The 18,511-nt window shown below is 49.5% G+C and overlaps 1 protein-coding gene across 5 annotated transcripts in view; it reads right to left on the bottom strand.

Moving 5' to 3' along the window:
- LOC143528885 (protein diaphanous homolog 3-like) overlaps positions 1-18,511 on the bottom strand; it is a 285,913-nt gene that overhangs the window by 162,847 nt on the left and 104,555 nt on the right. For all 5 annotated transcript variants that reach the window (XM_077024807.1, XM_077024808.1, XM_077024806.1 and 2 more), the window contains 8 exons: positions 13,538-13,648; positions 12,638-12,756; positions 11,979-12,095; positions 8,439-8,557; positions 8,236-8,300; positions 7,372-7,476; positions 2,825-3,121; positions 18-132 (listed from right to left, as the gene is read on the bottom strand). In XM_077024807.1, the coding sequence (XP_076880922.1) occupies positions 18-132; positions 2,825-3,121; positions 7,372-7,476; positions 8,236-8,300; positions 8,439-8,557; positions 11,979-12,095; positions 12,638-12,756; positions 13,538-13,648 (1,048 nt within the window). The remainder of the gene's footprint in view (positions 1-17; positions 133-2,824; positions 3,122-7,371; positions 7,477-8,235; positions 8,301-8,438; positions 8,558-11,978; positions 12,096-12,637; positions 12,757-13,537; positions 13,649-18,511) is intronic.

Here is an 18,511-nt window from a genome sequence, read left to right on the forward strand (position 1 = left end):
CATCAGCACAGACTGACCGTGTCTGTGGGAGCCGAAGATGAAGGCCAGGCGGCTGAGAAGATCCTCTTCCTCATATACACCCTCGTTGGCCAAGACCCAGAAACAGCTCTCAGACATCTCTTGAGGACAGATCTGAAAAACACACAGAAACTATAAGCAAGACATTAACAATAGAAGGCTTCAATACAATATATTTTTATAAAAAAGCAAGTGTGTGTGTGTGTGTGTGAGGGAGAGAAATGTGAGTGTGAAGACACATGCACATATGGAGACGTAAACACACACACACACACACACACACACAATAATACACACAAAAAGGATGACAAATTATGACCTGCCATTTGACATTCCCCTGCCTCCCTCTGAGAGGTCAGAGTTGCTAGGCAACATGAGCATCCAAACACATGAGCTAGTGAAGAGTGGCTGGCGAGAGAATAAGAGGCATGTGGAGTCCACGGTTGCCGTGGCGCTACGGTTCTGTTGCCCCTCTCCTCCCCGGCCCTGAACACGTCCTCGTCCCTGTCTATGACAGCCCAGTACGGCCCTCCACTACTGCACATACAGCTCTCTCAGCACTCTACACCACACACAAGAGTGTTGTACTCAACCCACACAGCACCCTTCAACATATCACACACACACACACACACACACACACACACACCACACACACACCATATACACACACACACACACACACATATCATACACACACACACCATACACACACACACACACACACCATACACACACACACAATACACACCATACACACACACACAAACAATACACACCATGCACACACCATACACACACACACACCATAAACACACACACACCATACACACACACACACACAATACATACACACACACAATACATACACACACACACACCAATCATACACACACACACACACCAATCATACACACACACACACCAATCATACACACACACACACACACACCAATCATACACACACACACACACCAATCATACACACACACACACACACACCATACACACCCATCATACACACACGCACCATATACACACACACACGCACCATACACACACACACACACACACACACACACACACACACACACACACACACACACAAATACACACACACACACTCTCTCTCTCTCTCTCTCTCTCTCTCTCTCTCTCTCTCTCTCTCTCTCTCTCTCTCTCCTGGAGACACAGCTACTGTGTGTGTGTGTGTGTGTGTATGGTGTGGAGACACAGCTACTCACCTGGAGAAAACCTCACACATTGGCACAACAAAAGCAATAAGAAACAAAAAGCACTTTATCATCGTTCAGGAACAAACAAGATTACATGAGAAGCTAATAGAGAATAGAGAGACAGAAACAGAGAGAGAGAAAGACAGAAACAGAGAGAGATATTCTTAAAAAAAAAAAAGAAGTCCTTTCCCACACAGTAAAATAATGCGGTATACTGTGAAATGTGCAGTCTGAAGAAATTTAATACACGAATATAAATTCACCACATAAATAAACAAATAAATAAGGCTGATATTTATCAGCCAATTCAACAAGATGCTTGAGACGAACCTCGCTGCACCGGGCTCCTGCAGGTTAAAGGTCATCGCGGAGGCAGGAACAATGCCTAATGACTATGCTGATTTGTGTTAGTGTGCTGGAAACCATGGAAACCAAGGGGGGGGGGGGGGGGGGGGGCAGCACGGGACAATCAATTTTATGGAGTGTTGCACTTGAGACAAAAGAGACAGTAAAGATTGAGGATGTAGTGGATGGAGCTGAGAGTCTAATGACCGTCCCTCACACCTGGACCACTCTGAGCTCCATCACCCACTCACCACACACAGGGTGTAGCCATGAGCCCTCTGGCCTCCTCCACGCTATTATACACACTTTCAGGAGTCTACGCTCAAAATATAAACAACTTACTGGCTTCTGGTTTTTACTTAATTTACACCTCTTTAGTTTGTGTGTGTGTGTGTGTGTGTTTTTTCACACCTCTCCCGAACCTCAATGCCTTGGTCTTAATAGTTAACTGCCAACAGGTTTCGCCCGAGATGAAACGTATGGATAACTTTTATTATAACATCTGCATGACAACTGCAGAGAGGACAGAGATGAAATATTAATACCGTCACTCCAGAGAGAGGGCGGGGGCAGCGCAGGAGGAGTGAGCAGCAGGGCGGAGTCGACGTGGAGGCTCCTCCCCCTCCGTCGTCAGGGCGGGGCTTCGCCCTTCTGCTGCACAAACCTCCGCACTGTCATTCAGTGCCGCTGTCGCTTCTAGATCAAAACGACGAGGCAGACCGTCGCACTGAAGGACGCTGGGTAAAGTGAGCGGAACGGATTCAGAAGCTCCGCCTCCCCGAGCCCTGTGTCTCCGACCGCGCCGTCACTCTCGGAGGGTGACGGCGTGGAGGAGCCGGCGTGTGAGGGAGCCGGCGTGTGAGGTAGCCGGCGTGTGAGGGAGCCGGCGTGTGAGGTAGCCGGCGTGTGAGGGAGCCGGCGTGTGAGGTAGCCGGCGTGTGAGGTAGCCGGCGTGTGAGGGAGCCGGCGTGTGAGGTAGCCGGCGTGTGAGGTAGCCGGCGTGTGAGGTAGCCGGCGTGTGAGGTAGCCGGCGTGTGAGGTAGCCGGCGTGTGAGGTAGCCGGCGTGTGAGGTAGCCGGTGTGTGAGGGAGCCGGCGTGTGAGGTAGCCGGTGTGTGAGGGAGCCGGTGTGTGAGGGAGCCGGTGTGTGAGGGAGCCGGTGTGTGAGGGAGCCGGCGTGTGAGGGTAGCCGGTGTGTGAGCGAACATGGCCAGGAGGGGGCGCTACCTTGGCCCAGTTGAATCGCTTCATGCTGCTCTCGGGCTTAAACTCCTTCTTGGGCTGCAGACCGAAAGGCAGCGTTGGCTGGACGGGTGGTGCCATCGGGCCCCCAGGACCCAGGGGAGGAGGGGGAGGAGGAGGAGGAGGAGGAGGTGCTCCGGGCATGGAGGCGCAGCCTGGTGGAGGAGGGGGTGGAGGGGGAGGAACTCCAGAGACTGGGGGTGGAGGAGGTGGTGTGGGGGGAACAGATGATGAAGATGATGAGTGTTGCACTGCGCCCGTGCCTCCTGGTACTTCCCCAAACTGCCCAGAGGAAGAACAGAGAGAGAGAGAGAGAGTGAGAGAGAGAGAGAAACAGGTTAATACACCTGCCTGGCACACATTTACTGCTGAAGATACAACAGCACGGCGGCGTGTATAGTTGTGTGTGGATGTGTCCCCACTGCTGAGGGAGAGTGATTCAGTCGTGAGGGGGTGAGGAGCAGTGTCCACTCACGTGTGTTGGGCAGAAACACACAGGCCATGTGCTTCCACACAACCAGTTCACACACCAAAACTCACAAAAAAAAAGCACCTCAGTAAGGACTCAAGAGAAATAAAGGTAGGACTTCCATCCTGCTTGAACACCTAAATGTGTAGGGATAAAAATACACACACACACACACACACACACACACACACACACACACACACACACACACACACACACACACACACACACACACACACACACACACACACACACACACACACACACACACACACACACACACACACACACACACACACAGCTCTGGAGTAGCCGGCCCACTCCTGAATGGAGAACAGCTGTAGGGGGGATTTATTGAGCATGTAGACGCTCTAATTCAAACACTAAGCATGCTGGCCTGTGTGATAATTCACGGGTAAAGAGGAGGAATGAGTGACAGCACCATATATCTGACACATTGACCAGCTGATTAAGGCTTTGCTGAGATGCCAACGATCGCCACCCAGAGAGATGGATCAGTTTAACTACCCGTATTCCAAACTTTGACTTCTCTCATTCGGCCCCATTACTTAACAATTGATTGGCTCTATCGAGGGTGGCTCAGAGAGCCAAAAAGCAATTGATCAAACAAACTGCTCAGATGATGCTCTATTTGTCATGTCAGCCTAAGGGCTTAGGGATTAGGGATTAGCAGGGGAGAGAATAAAAGAACACTGCTTCTACCTGGACAGAGAGCCAGGCTACGCAGCACCTCACACACACTTCACTAACTACAAATAAATACAGCCTTAAACAGATGCAGCAAATGAATAAACTCCAACAAAATGTCACATATTTCAAAGACTGAAGCAACAGCCAGTGAATTTGACACCTTAAGGTCATTTATCCCGATGACCCCAGCGTTTAATCCCCCTGTTGTATTGATTGTTATACTCCGGCTGGAATCGCTCTCTCTCCAAAGTCATTTGTAAAGGCGCCATAAGGACCTTTTAGAAAACAAGTTAATCAGTGACTAGATCTGTTCGACCAATCAGAGCAGCAATGCAGGATTAAAATCAAGCAGGCTTGCCGTGGCCCAAGCTCGTTCAAAAAGGTTTTAACATGTCCAGGCTCAGCGGATCCCACAGAGGAAAAAAAAACCCAAGAGAGATGAGTCCCGAGGGTGGAGCTATTAGCAAGACCTGTGGGTGGAGCTACAGAGATGAGGCCAGTGGGTGGAGCTACAGAGATGAGGCCAGTGGGTGGAGGTACAGAGATGAGGCCAGTGGGTGGAGCTACAGAGATCAGGCCATTGGGTGGGGCTACAGAGATAAGGTCAGTGGGTGGAGCTACAGAGATCAGGCCATTGGGTGGGGCTACAGAGATAAGGTCAGTGGGTGGAGTTACAGAGATGAGGCCAGTGGGTGGGGCTACAGAGATAAGGTCAGTGGGTGGAGCTACAGAGATGAGGCCAGCGGGTGGAGCTAGAGAATTAAGATGACAAAGTAAGAAAGTTAATATTAAAGACATGTAAAAATTTAGAACTTAATACACCATTTAAAAAAAAAAAACAACCAAGCCACAGTGTTTAAATGTGTTTGGTACAGTGTTTAGGAGTTCGGTACAGTATAAATGAGTTTAACTGTAGATACAGTTCCCTGAAGCCTTTTCATACTGTACATTCACCTGGTGACAAAAAAGTTTAAATAAAGAAACTCATCTGGCCAAGCCAGCGACGTGGCAGCAAGAGAGGCAAGGAGCCAGTGATAACCTGACATGACAACCAGACTACCACAACCTGACCGCAGCACTACCACAACCTGACCGTCCCACCACCACAACCTGACCACCCCGCCACCACAACCTGACCGCCCCGCCACCACAACCTGACCGCCCCGCCACCACAACCTGACCGTCCCACTACCACAACCTGACCGCCCCACCACCACAACCTGACCGCCCCACTACCACAACCTGACCGTCCCACTACCACAACCTGACCGTCCCGCCACCACAACCTGACCGTCCCGCCACCACAACCTGACCGCCCCACCACCACAACCTGACCGTCCCACTACCACAACCTGACCGTCCCACTACCACAACCTGACCGTCCCACCACCACAACCTGACCGCCCCACCACCACAACCTGACCGCCCCACCACCACAACCTGACCGTCCCACTACCACAACCTGACCGCCCCACCACCACAACCTGACCGCCCCACCACCACAACCTGACCGCCCCACCACCACAACCTGACCGCCCCGCCACCACAACCTGACCGCCCCGCCACCACAACCTGACCGCAGCACTACCACAACCTGACCGCAGCACTACCACAACCTGACCGTCCCGCCACCACAACCTGACCGTCCCGCCACCACAACCTGACCGTCTCGCCACCACAACCTGACCGCCCCACCACCACAACCTGACCGCAGCACTACCACAACCTGACCGCCCCACCACCACAACCTGACCGCAGCACTACCACAACCTGACCGCAGCACTACCACAACCTGACCGTCTCACCACCACAACCTGACCGCAGCACTACCACAACCTGACCGTCTCGCCACCACAACCTGACCGTCTCGCCACCACAACCTGACCGTCTCGCCACCACAACCTGACCGTCTCGCCACCACAACCTGACCGCCCCACCACCACAACCTGACCGCCCCACCACCACAACCTGACCGCAGCACTACCACAACCTGACCGCAGCACTACCACAACCTGACCGCAGCACTACCACAACCTGACCGTCCCACCACCACAACCTGACCGTCCCACCACCACAACCTGACCGCCCCACCACCACAACCTGACCGCCCCACCACCACAACCTGACCGCCCCACCACCACAACCTGACCGCCCCACCACCACAACCTGACCGCCCCACTACCACAACCTGACCGCAGCACTACCACAACCTGACCGTCCCGCCACCACAACCTGACCGTCCCGCCACCACAACCTGACCGTCTCGCCACCACAACCTGACCGTCCCACTACCACAACCTGACCGGCCCACTACCACAACCTGACCGGCCCACTACCACAACCTGACCGCCCCACTACCACAACCTGACCGCCCCACTACCACAACCTGACCGCCCCACTACCACAAACTGACCGCCGCACTACCAAACAAAGAGCCACAGAAGGGTGAGGGACTCTCTGCCGTAGCCCCTCAGATCCGGGCCCCACAGCCATGCCTTCAGCTGCTGATCACTGAAGAAAGAGGTGTAAAACACAGAAAGGAAGACAAGAGAAAACGCCTTCTGTCACGTCACGCAGAATTCAGCATGTTTTACATTCACCTCCGCGCTTTAGCTTGACACTACTTGCACGAGTCTGACTCCAGTCACAGAAACCCACTGACAGGCTAATTAAAAACCTGGCAAAACAAAACGTCTGCACGCTCCAATTAAACTTTTGCAGAAGCATAAAAATTAATTGCCTTAACGCATGCAGCACCAGATTCCCCACCAAAATCACTTTCAAAGAGGGAATCCAGACACAGGCCTGAAAAACAGGCAGGACGTGACTGTGTTTTGCTTCCTGGAATGTCCAAAAACAGACGGATTAGCCAGACACGGGAGACGCGGATCAGCAGATAAAACACCATCATTCAAAAGACACCGCATCTAGAAAGCCATGCTTTCTGTGTCTGCTTCAGATTAACAGATTAAAGCTCTCAAAGCCTCGTAAATGTAGCATTAATAACCATTCTTAATGAAGCAGATGAAAGCGTATCGCTGGGTCACGTGAGAGGCCTAGCAGTGATCTACAATCCACAGACTGGACGGAGGTGTCCACTGTTATCTGACCAGGACCTTCTGAGGTGGCAACTTCTAATGCTGCATCAGCGCCCTGACTGTCCCTTACCTGTCCCAGACCAAGTCTGAGCACGGCGGACCTGGTAAAAGAGGGAGAGAAGACTAGGGTGGGCTGGGAAGGAAAAAGAGGAGAAGAAATGAGATGATAACGGTTGATATATACGTGGAGTAGGAGGCGAACGGTGAGACGGGTGGTGAGAGATGATGCGGAGAAGGAGACATGGAGACACTACCTGAGATCTGAAGGCCCGGAGCTCGGCCTGCAGCTCGGTGATGGCCTGGTCCTTCTTCAGCAGCTGGGCTAGGGCATCCTGTCTGCCCAGGATCTCTTCATCAAACTGGAGGTCAAAAGGAGCATCACACTGGTTCATTAAACAAGGCCATGGGCCACACACACACACACACACACACACACACACACACACACACACACACGTCCGGATCATTTCAGGCTGTAAAAGAACCCAGGGAAGCCAGAAGGAGGCACAGCTGTGTTATCAGTGTGTCTGGAACAACACTTGGTAAACGGTGAGGTGATGGTGGAGGGATGAAATGCACCAAGAGAAGAATAAAAAATCCACCAAGCACTTCAGCATGTTGGTAAAAACTCCAAGTCCATGTTTTTCCACTTCAACTTCGACTAGTGTGAGGCGTAACGGCGTTGTTTGTTTGGTCTCTGGAAGCTGGTGTGAAGCCTTAGATGAGGTGGGAGTGAGAGGTGCAGCGGGGGGTTGAGGCCTGTGTGCGGTAGCTCAACTCTCCACCACTATGCTGCTTTCTGACTGCAATTAACAAAGGTGTGCTCGGAATAATCAATAGCAGTCGCCTTTTTAATCTCAGCGTACTGTTAATTACAAATGGCTGTTTGAACGATTTCTAGTACTCTGCCTTTAATTAAGGAAAGTTAAAAGGTGCTTTATTGAATGTTCGTTCAAAGACCACATTCTTCAATACAGGTGCTGGGATGAGGTCAGCAGAGCAGTAAACTACAGATAGAGGAGAGAGAGGGAGAGAGAGAGAGAAGGAGAGAGGGAGAGAACAGACACAGGGGTGGTGATGAGACACAGAAGAGTGAGGGACAGAGGAGAGACGTTTACCTTCTGAGATAACTCCAAGGCCTTTTGTTCATACTCGTCTGCCCGTGCCTTATCAACACACACCTCTGAAAACACACACCCATCCCAACACACACACGAGAAGCATGAGCAGTCCTCTTTCACACACACTCATGAGTGCAATTCACACTTACAATCCCCCACTACACACACTTTAAATGTCTCTCTCTCCCTCACACACAAACCTAGAAGGTGGCTGAAGTCCACATCCAGACGCTTGCGGTAAGAGAAGTCTGGGTCTGTGCCAGTGCGGTGTAGTACGATCTGAGACACACACTCGTCTATGATCTTGAAGTACTGGGGGCTAAAGGAGAGAGAGGCAAAGTTTGCATTCACCATGACTGCTATCAGGAATATGGCCTTCAACACAGAGAAGAAAGAAAATACATTAGCCCAGCAAAATCTACTGGACTTATGAAATATCCAATAAAGTGTTCCCGTTTGTGCTGAAGGCTCCCTCTACACTTAAACCAGGCAGGTGGAAAGAGACAGACAATAAACGTCGGGCATTTATAAGGGCAGCCGGAGACATGAAGGCTCTCAATGCATCAGGTGTGTCTCAGGTGTGGCAGGATCGGCATGCAGCAGGTCCCGCCCCTTGCTCCGCCCCTTGCCATAGTCAACACACAATTAGCCTGCCTTTATAAGGCCCAGTCAGGCTGCGTGAAGGCAGAACCCGCTACTTACCTCGGTGGTCATAGGGGGGGGGGACTGATGGCGAAGGTTGAGGAGACCTTGATTCGGGATAAGAATTTAACAAGACACGCCATAGCTTAGGGGCAGCGGACACAATTTATGGCACTCACACGAAATCAATAAAGAGCACGATCCACTTAATCTCAAGAGCAAGGCCTGTGGCTGAGAGCCTTCATCTACCTACTCATCACTGACACCTGCTGGCAGGGGAGCAACAGGGGGGATTTAAACAGCACCGGTACCAGCAGGCCAGAGCCATTCAGTCGGCCCGTGTGGAATACACTACCGCAACAGGAGAGTAACCTCAACCTCAACAGCACCGTCAAAACAGTGCGCAGAAGACCAAGTTCATGAGTTACTAAATAAATATTAAAGAAGCCAGCTAGCATGATGGCTAATTTAACTCAAGTAAAGAGTTTATTTTCCTCTGGTAGAGGAAATGAATATACTGTCGACCTGAACTCTGGGAGCGGAGGCGGGATGCGTTAGGCAGGCTACAGAGGAAAGATGAAGAGCAGCGTCAGTGGGTAACCAGCTCCAGCGTGAGAGAACGATCCAGCCCCAGAGCCAGGAGGGGTCCTGGAGTCACTCAGAGCCCCCGCTCGGTTAGACCGGCCCCATTAGCAGGGAGCTGAGGGGAGCATCCCCTTACAAACACCATTATAAACCAGGGAGTTTAAACAGAGTGGTTCAGGAGCAGAAAGACCCAATTACTGGTTACATTAGTTAATGGAAGGTCTAAGAGAGTGATTGCCTGCCAGTGCATGTTAAATATTAATCAAATACACTGTGGACACAGTGGAATGTAGTCTGGATATAAAGCGAAGAAGAAACTGTTCAGAGGAACCTGGTGAGCAGTAGTGTGTGGAGTGTGAACAGGCTGCGGTGGCGAACGGTCATCCCTCCTGGAGACCTCAGGGTGGCGTGGAGAACCACAGGAAGAGGAAACTAATCACACTTAGAGGCTCTGAATGCTCGGACTCCCCCAAGAGAGCCTTCTGATCAAGACAAGGTGTTCTTTACACATGTGCACAAATGTGCGCGCACGTGCAAGCACACATAATCTGCTCCTGGCAAACACACGAACACCTTCTGTGACCAAAAACTATAAAATGAAAAAAGCAAAAATAACTAAATAATGTGAAAAGAGGAGGGACAAAGAGTGTGTGTGTGTGTGTGTGTGTGTGTGTGTGTGTGTGTGTGTGTGTGTGTGTGTGTGTGTGAGAGAGAGAGAGAGAGAGAGAAGACAAAGAGGAAAGAGGAAAACGGAGCTGAGGTGAGTGTTTGTGAGATGAGAGGAAGATGAAAGCTGGCTCATTCTCTTTGTTGGACAATGTCACCTGGAGATTCAGAGACCAGCCCAGCTACAGAGCAGAGCTCAGAAAACAACACAGTCTCCCAACCACAGGGCAAGGGGTTAGGGATTAGGGGTTAGGGATTAGGGGTTAGGGATTAGGGATTAGGGTAATTTAAAGTGACAAGGGCGAAGGTGAAGCTATTAGGCACAATCAGAACCGATAAATAGAATCTGATGAAATAACTACAGATATACAGGAAAGTGGACGAGAGTGAATTTAGTTTGCACAGGAACCCCACGCATGTGTGAAGATTTTCACTCACACACACACAGATTAGCTTCTGGAGTGAGAGATGGTGACAAACACCAATGCAGAAAGAGCAGGTCGCAAGCGGCAGCCTGCAACAAGCACCATGACGGTGTGAGTGTGGAGTTACAGAGACGCTGGGTAAACCGGTGGAGATGACTCTTTAATCTGCATGGCAGCTGAAGGCCTGAAAGAGCAGGTTTAAGACACACTGTTTGATGCCCCTTCTGCAGATGGCTCTTGCTATCTTTAGTGCGTTTAGCACACAGCTCCTGTCAGGACAGAAACTCTCCAGCACGACACATCGCAGGGCCTGACAAGACCAAAAAGCCATTAGGGCATGCAAAACACAGAAGGCCTTTGTAGAGAGCGTATTATCAAACCAGCCACGTAGCTGACAATTACACGGGGTTTATACGGTTTATACGGCTCACAGCTGATTGTGTTTAAAAAGTTCTGACTAAAAAAGAACAACTGTGGCAAGGAAAGGTAGTTTTTGCCTTTGAACATGGTTCTCTCTCTCTCTCTCTCTCTCCCTCCCTCCCTCCCTCCTGTCTATCCACACTATAGATTTCTGAAAAGAAACACCTTTCATGAAGGAGGCTGTACATTAGCCCTGTGGGGAGGTGAGGGGAGAGACCTGTGGGGGGAGAGACCCGTGGGGAGGTGATGGGAGAGACCCGTGGGGAGGTGAGGGGAGAGACCTGTGGGGAGGTGATGGGAGAGACCCGTGGGGAGGTGAGGGGAGAGACCTGTGGGGAGGTGATGGGAGAGACCCGTGGGGAGGTGAGGGGAGAGACCCGTGGGGAGGTGAGGGGAGAGACCTGTGGTAGCCTTGATCCACGTGAGCCTCGGTCCACATTTCAAGGGGACAGTGTTGATTTTAGGTTGTAAATATTTCAGCATTCATTAGGAGAGTTACTCACCGATTAATATTTTGGTTGGACAAGCAAAAGTAGGCATTTGGAAGTCTTCCAGACTGAAGTCAGAGGGCTGAGACATTAGCGCTGTGAGGTTGTTTAGAGGTTCAGAAATGACAAACACGTTTTGTGTAATGAATGTCGATAGAAAGGCTGGGTTGTGGGAATGGATGGCGACACTTTCCTAGTGATTTGATTCGCTTGTTTTAAATATTTTACTTTTTTGAGAACATGTCTCTTGGTATTTTCTCTTCCTAGAGTAAATCTAATGAACATAGAAAAGCCAAAGTCTCTCCTGCCGTCTCTCACTCCATTTCTCTTACTCTCTCCTCCACTCTCCTTCTCTCCTTCTACCCCTCTCTTGCTCTGTCTCTCTCCTCTCCTCTCTTGCTCTCTCTCCTCCTTCTCTCTCTCTCTCCCCCTCCTTCTCCCTCTCTCCCTCTGAGAGACCCTCCATCACGTTTAATGTTCTTCCTTTTCGGCGAGCCCTTTTTTTAAGACTCACCGCACAAAGTAGTCATTTCGGATGAGCATGAGGTGCTGCAAGATGGAGAGGAAGTGCTCCTCAGCGTCTGTGTCCTTCACCATACTGTACACCACATTAAACACGTCTCCCGCCTCGGTACACGGGGGGTTAAGGAACATAGCTCACGCGGGCACACACACACACACACACACACACACACACCGCTCCAAATACAGTGGGATTGGGTGGATGATGAACGGCAATACTGATTGAAGAAAAAGGTATACTTACACACTTACCCACCACACACACACACACACACACACACACACACACACACACACATAAACCCACAAAACACACAGATGAAGTTCTTCTGATCAGAGCTGACACTACCGGAGACCTTTAATACATTGCTCTGACAAAAAGGCCTGCACGAGAATGATTTATGGGTGGAATTAAATCTAAGAAAATAAAATCAATGTGTCTACTGGAAACACATTACCCACGCTGGCCTGGTCAGTGTATGACCAGCACATTATTGCTGGAGATTAAAAAGTCCCCTGAGGGTCAAAAAGACAGAGAGAGAAAGAAAACGGGAGAGGCCATTTTAGTAATGTGGTTTACACCTGTGTGTGTGTGTGTGTGTGTGTGTGTGTGTGTGTGTGTGTGCACGTGTACAGCTGTCAAAAGGATATTCAAATTCACTTCTGATGTCCTCCAAGCGATGGGAGAACTCAATCATGTCCTCCTCCTTATGTTCCTCAAAGACCTTCAGCTGGATGTCCAGAGCCTCATTCCTGACAGCTCCCAGAGTCTGTGTGGACACACACACATGCACGCACGTGCACACACACACACACACACACACACGCACACACGCACACAATAAACAGCAACAAAGAGATTAGGACGGAAGATAAAAAGTAAAAAAGTCAGAAAGAAAACAGGAGTGAGAGGAAGAAACTGAGGGAAGGAGAAAGAACAAAGGACAGATGGAGAGAGGGGGAGAGAGTGGACAGAGGGAGAGAGGGAGGAAAAGACAGGAAAAAAAAACTGGCAGAAGGCAAATTTCATTTTCTCCTTATTACTTTTCGTCTGTAGACTTTCCCCATCACTCTATTATCCTGTCCTGTAGCAGAGAAGAGAGGCAGCCCTCCGTTTGAATAATAAATAAGACAGGAGCACAGCATTAATCTCCCTCACAGACACACACTCCATTTCATTTAATACACCCAGTGTCTGTTTTGTATGGGTAGTTCAGTCCGGTTTGTTCTCTGATGCTGAAAGAACATAACCGGCAGAGAAGAGAGAGGAAGAGTGAAAAGGCAAAGATAAAGGAACAGAGACAGAGAGGGAGAGGGAGAGAGACAGAGACAGAAAGCGAGTGAGATAGGAGAGAGGGAGAGACAGAGAGAGGGGAGCGGGAGAGAGACAGGGGAGGGAGCCCAATCCATTCCACTGCTGTAGCTATTGATTCAGCCAGATGACCTCTGCTCAGAACCTCATAAATTATTCGCAGAACTATTTTACAATATTTCACTCAAGTGGACAATTCATTTCAATATTAATACACAGGCAGTTGACAGGCCGCTTACCGGCAGCATCTCACGCAGGCCGCAGCGGATGAACTCATTTCGCACGTGCAGCCTGAAGTCCAACTCATCAGGAGACGTAACGAGGGCGTTGATGAGCTGCATACAAGCCACCTAGGGAGAGGAGAGAACATTCACTTTCACCGTGTGTGTGTGTGTGTGTGTGTGTGTGTGCGTGTGCGTGTTCATTACAAATCTCAATAAGCCCTGAACAGGCCCTGGGCAGACTGAAGGCAGGAAGGCCAACACTGCCTCAGTCAGATGTTTCACATCACCAACGCGGGTATTTGATGTTGGTGGCAACTTTTTCACAGTTCTTCTCAAGTCTTGAATACTGTAAGCAGCCCTCAGCGTCCCGGCAACGTTTTATTAGTGTCCCTCCCACAGAGATAAGTGAGATCCACGTCACACGTCCACTCAGGTAGCAAACGTGACGTTTTATTAGTGTCCCTCCCACAGAGATAAGTGAGATCCACGTCACACGTCCACTCAGGTAGCAAACGTGACGTTTTATTAGTGCCCCTCCCACAGAGATAGGTGAGATCCACGTCACACGTCCACTCAGGTAGCAAACGTGACGTTTTATTAGTGCCCCTCCCACAAAGATAAGTGAGATCCACGTCACATGTCTACTCAGGTAGCAAACGTGACGTTTTATTAGTGTCCCTCCCACAGAGATAAGTGAGATCCACGTCACACGTCCACTCAGGTAGCAAACGTGACGTTTTATTAGTGCCCCTCCCACAGAGATAAGTGAGATCCACGTCACACGTCCACTCAGGTAGCAAACGTGACGTTTTATTAGTGCCCCTCCCACAGAGATAAGTGAGATCCACGTCACACGTCCACTCAGGTAGCAAACGTGACGTTTCATTGGCCAGGAGGGAACTCATCTGCTTTTAGTTTGTGATTAGTTCATTTCTGACTGTGTGCTGACACACACAAATATCTGCTGATGAATCGTGTAACCGAGACTCTGGCAAGACAGCAAAACCAGCAACATTTCCAGAGGCAAAAAAGTCTTAACCTCTTTATGCAGTTCCAATTTTAAGCTCATTTTCAAACGATTTGTACTTCCACACTATAACACTAGTTATCTTACGATGCTTTCATTTTTGCTCCAATTTTTGGATTTTAATATTCCGCCCAGCAGGCCAGGAAATACGCTAACCTACAGCTGGAGGCCCATCATATGTTGTAGCACTCCTGCCCCCCCCAGCACAATACCACACTACACAGGAGGGGCAACCTGCTGCACACCTCCATACACACACACACGCACACGCGCGCACACACACACACACACATACATACACACACACACACACCCTGCTACTACACACCTCCCACTCCCACAGCCACACCCTCACCCTCACCCTTCCATTGACAGGCACACACACTTACCCACACCCTCACCCACTTATCCACACCTTCACCCTTCCACCGACAGCCACACCCACTTACCCACACCTTCACACACACACACACACACACACACACACACACACACACACACCCTCCCAACTACATATCCACACCCTCCCACCCACATAGGCACACAGCCTCAAACCCAGACCCCCTCACCCCCACACAGTAAACCTTAATGGCTGTGTGTTGTGGGGAGGTGAAAACTGGTTTTTAGGATGTAGTTTGGCTGCAGTATTGCACAGTATTGCATGATTCATTAGAACCCAGGAGAAACTCAGCTTGAAGGACAATCATCATCCCTGCATCAGCAGGACAGAGAACAGAGGAATTCCCACGGCCCATTATGAATACTAAAGCTCCCACTAACACTGCCTTTGAACTTCCATTTTTGATACAGAAATTAAAGGTTACAACAATGTTTTATTTTCAGAATGGGTTTTATGCATTACAAACGTGTTAAGACATGGTAGCAGAAAGTTGATGGATGAACAAAAATACTGTTGTATTGGGAATGAAACTAATAGCCATCTTTCGAGTTATGTATTCAAGCAGAGTTTGTGTTTGTCGTACAACCCTGGGCTTGTAGCGGCCACAGGCTGGATCCCACGGGAGTGTCTGCTACTACAGGTTAGCCAAACAGAACTGAACAGTTCCGTTAGCACACAGCTCCCTGTTAGCACACAGCTCCCTGTTAGCACACAGCTCTTGGGCAGAAGAACTCTTATTTGCACCTCCATCAATCTACAAGGCACATTCTCCCCCTCCTGAGGAAAAATTTCTTCGATTACTTTTCAGTGACCATCATATATTCTTCAGTCGTTCAGTTGCGTGTGTGTGTGTGTGTGTGTGTGTGTGTGTGTGTGCGTGTGCGCGTGTATACACTCACCGTCCACTTTATTAGGTACACCTTGCTAGTACTGGGTTGGAGCTCCTTTGCCTTCAGAACTGCCTTAATTATTCGTGGCATAGATTCAACAAGGTACTGATAAACTTCCTCAGAGAGTCTGGTCCATATTGACATGATAACATCACTCAGTTGCTGCAGATTTGTCAGCTGCACTTTCATGACACAAATCTCCCCTTCCACCACATCCCAAAGGTGCTCTATTAGATTGAGATCTGGTGACTGTGGAGGCCATTCAAGTACAGTGAACTCATTGTCGTGTTCACGAAACCAGTCTGAGATGATTCACACTTTGACATGACATGACGTGTTATCCTGCTGGAAGTAGCCATCAGAAGATGGGTACACTGTGGTCATAAAGGAATGGACATGGTCAGCAACAATACTCAGGTAGGCTGTGGCATTGACACAATGCTCAATTGGTACTAATGGGCCCAAAGTGTGCCAGGAAAATATCTCCCACACCATTGCACCACCACCACCAGCCTGAACCACAGGATCCATGCTTTAATGTTGTTGATGCCAAATTCTGACCCTACCATCCAAATGTCATGGCAGAAATCGAGACTCATCAGACCAGGCAACGTTTTTCCAATCTTCTATTGTGCAAACTGTAACCTCAGTTTCCTGTTCTTAGCTGACAGGATTGACTCCCGGTGTGGTCTTCTGCTGCTGTAGCCCATCCGCCTCAAGGTTCAATATGGTGCGCGTTCAGAGATGCTCTTCTGCATGCCTTGGTTGTTACTGTTGCCGTTCTATCAGCTCAAACCAGTCTGGCCATTCTCCTCTGACCTCTGGCATCAACAAGGCATTTGCACCTACAGAACTGCTGCTCATTGGATATTTTCCTTTTTCGGACCATTCTCTGTAAACCCTAGGAGATAGTTGTGCGTGAAAATCCCAGTAGATCAGCAGTTTCTGAAATACTCAGACCAGATCGTCTGGCACCAACAACCATGACACGTTCAAAGTTCCTTAAATCACCTTTATTCCCCATTCTGATGCTCAGTTTGAACTGCAGCAGATCATATTGGTCATGTCTACATGCCTAAATGCATTGAGTTGCTGCCACGTGATTGGCTGATTCGACATTTGCAATGATGATCAGTTGGACTGGTGTACCTAATAAAGTGGATGGTGAGTGTATGTGTGTGCATGTGTGTGTGTGTGTGTGTGTGTGGTAGGACAGTAATGGTACATTCATAGTGCTGCACATTCCCCCCTTTAAAAACCAACAGTGCATATTCTCACACTTTCATGGCTGTGTACTGAGAGATGGAACTGACAGAAGCGATCATCACTCTGAAGTCCCCAGAGGTTGGCAATTATTTCGAGACAAATCCTATGGTATAATCATACACAGGTGCTAGAATTAGCATCAACCAGGTTATAGATATGCACGCTTGTGCAATCATACAATCAATCATCCAGAGAGACCTTAACAATATGAAGTGTTTTGATTGCAAGATGCTATTCAGCAATAGATATAGAAAGACAGAGAGAGAGAGAGAGAGAGAGAGAGAGAGAGAGAAAGAGAGAAATAGAATGATATGAGCTATGCACTTAAGTAAAGCCTTTATGTAGTCCTACTGATCAGATTAGTAATGGGCCTGCCTATCGATTCATGAGGTCAAACATGAGCGGGGCTGCACTACCATGACGCATAAGAACCAGGCGCTGTATCAGTACAGCTATGAAGAAGTGCGCCCTGCTGTCTCTCCTGCAGGGGGGTGTCTATGTCTCAGAAGCATCTCACACGCTTTCTTTACTCGAAGCTGGAAAGGGCCCCTAAAAAAGGTCTTGGGCATGTGTGAAGTTTAACCATATGCCCAGATGTTGCTATATTACAGCCATGCAATGAGGGGCAGAACCAGGGTGATCACACTGCACTATCAATCAAACCGGACCACCTGCTTTTGACTGTAACAGTTGTCCAGAGTTGATTGTTATCTGGGAAACACAGACAAGAAGGGTCATATTTGAAGCAAGAGGATTACAACTGCAATTCCCAATTGGTAAACCAGCATTTTTTGGGTGTGTGTGTGTGTGTGTGTGTATGCGTGACCATGTTGTGTTGGCAGGCAGCGTGTTAAAGAAGGGACAGAGACTACAGTGAACAGAGCATTTTGTGTGTGTGTGTGTGTGTGTGTGTGTGTGTGTGTGTGTGTGTGTGTGTGTGTGTTATAGAAGGGGCAGAGACCACAGTGAACAGAGCACTTCTCTTCTCACCTCCCTCTGCTACCAATTAAACTGCAATACTGAGGCTTTAAACAGTCTTAGCAATGCAGCCACTGAGGGAAGATAACAGACACCCCCCCATACAGACCACCTCTCCCCCAACACTCACCCCACCCTCATTCAGCACACACCTCTCCCCCAACACTCACCCCACCCTCATTGAGCACACACCTCTCCCCAACACTCACCCCACCCTCATTCAGCACACACCTCTCCCCCAACACTCACCCCACCCTCATTCAGCACACACCACCACCTCAACACTCACCCCACCCTCATTCAGCACACACCACCACTCCAACACTCACCCCACCCTCATTCAGCACACACCACCACCCCAACACTCACCCCACCCTCATTCAGCACACACCACCACTCCAACACTCACCCCACCCTCATTCAGCACA

Source organism: Brachyhypopomus gauderio, chromosome 12 (genome assembly GCF_052324685.1).
Source record: "Brachyhypopomus gauderio isolate BG-103 chromosome 12, BGAUD_0.2, whole genome shotgun sequence".
NCBI classification, from domain to species: domain Eukaryota; kingdom Metazoa; phylum Chordata; class Actinopteri; order Gymnotiformes; family Hypopomidae; genus Brachyhypopomus; species Brachyhypopomus gauderio.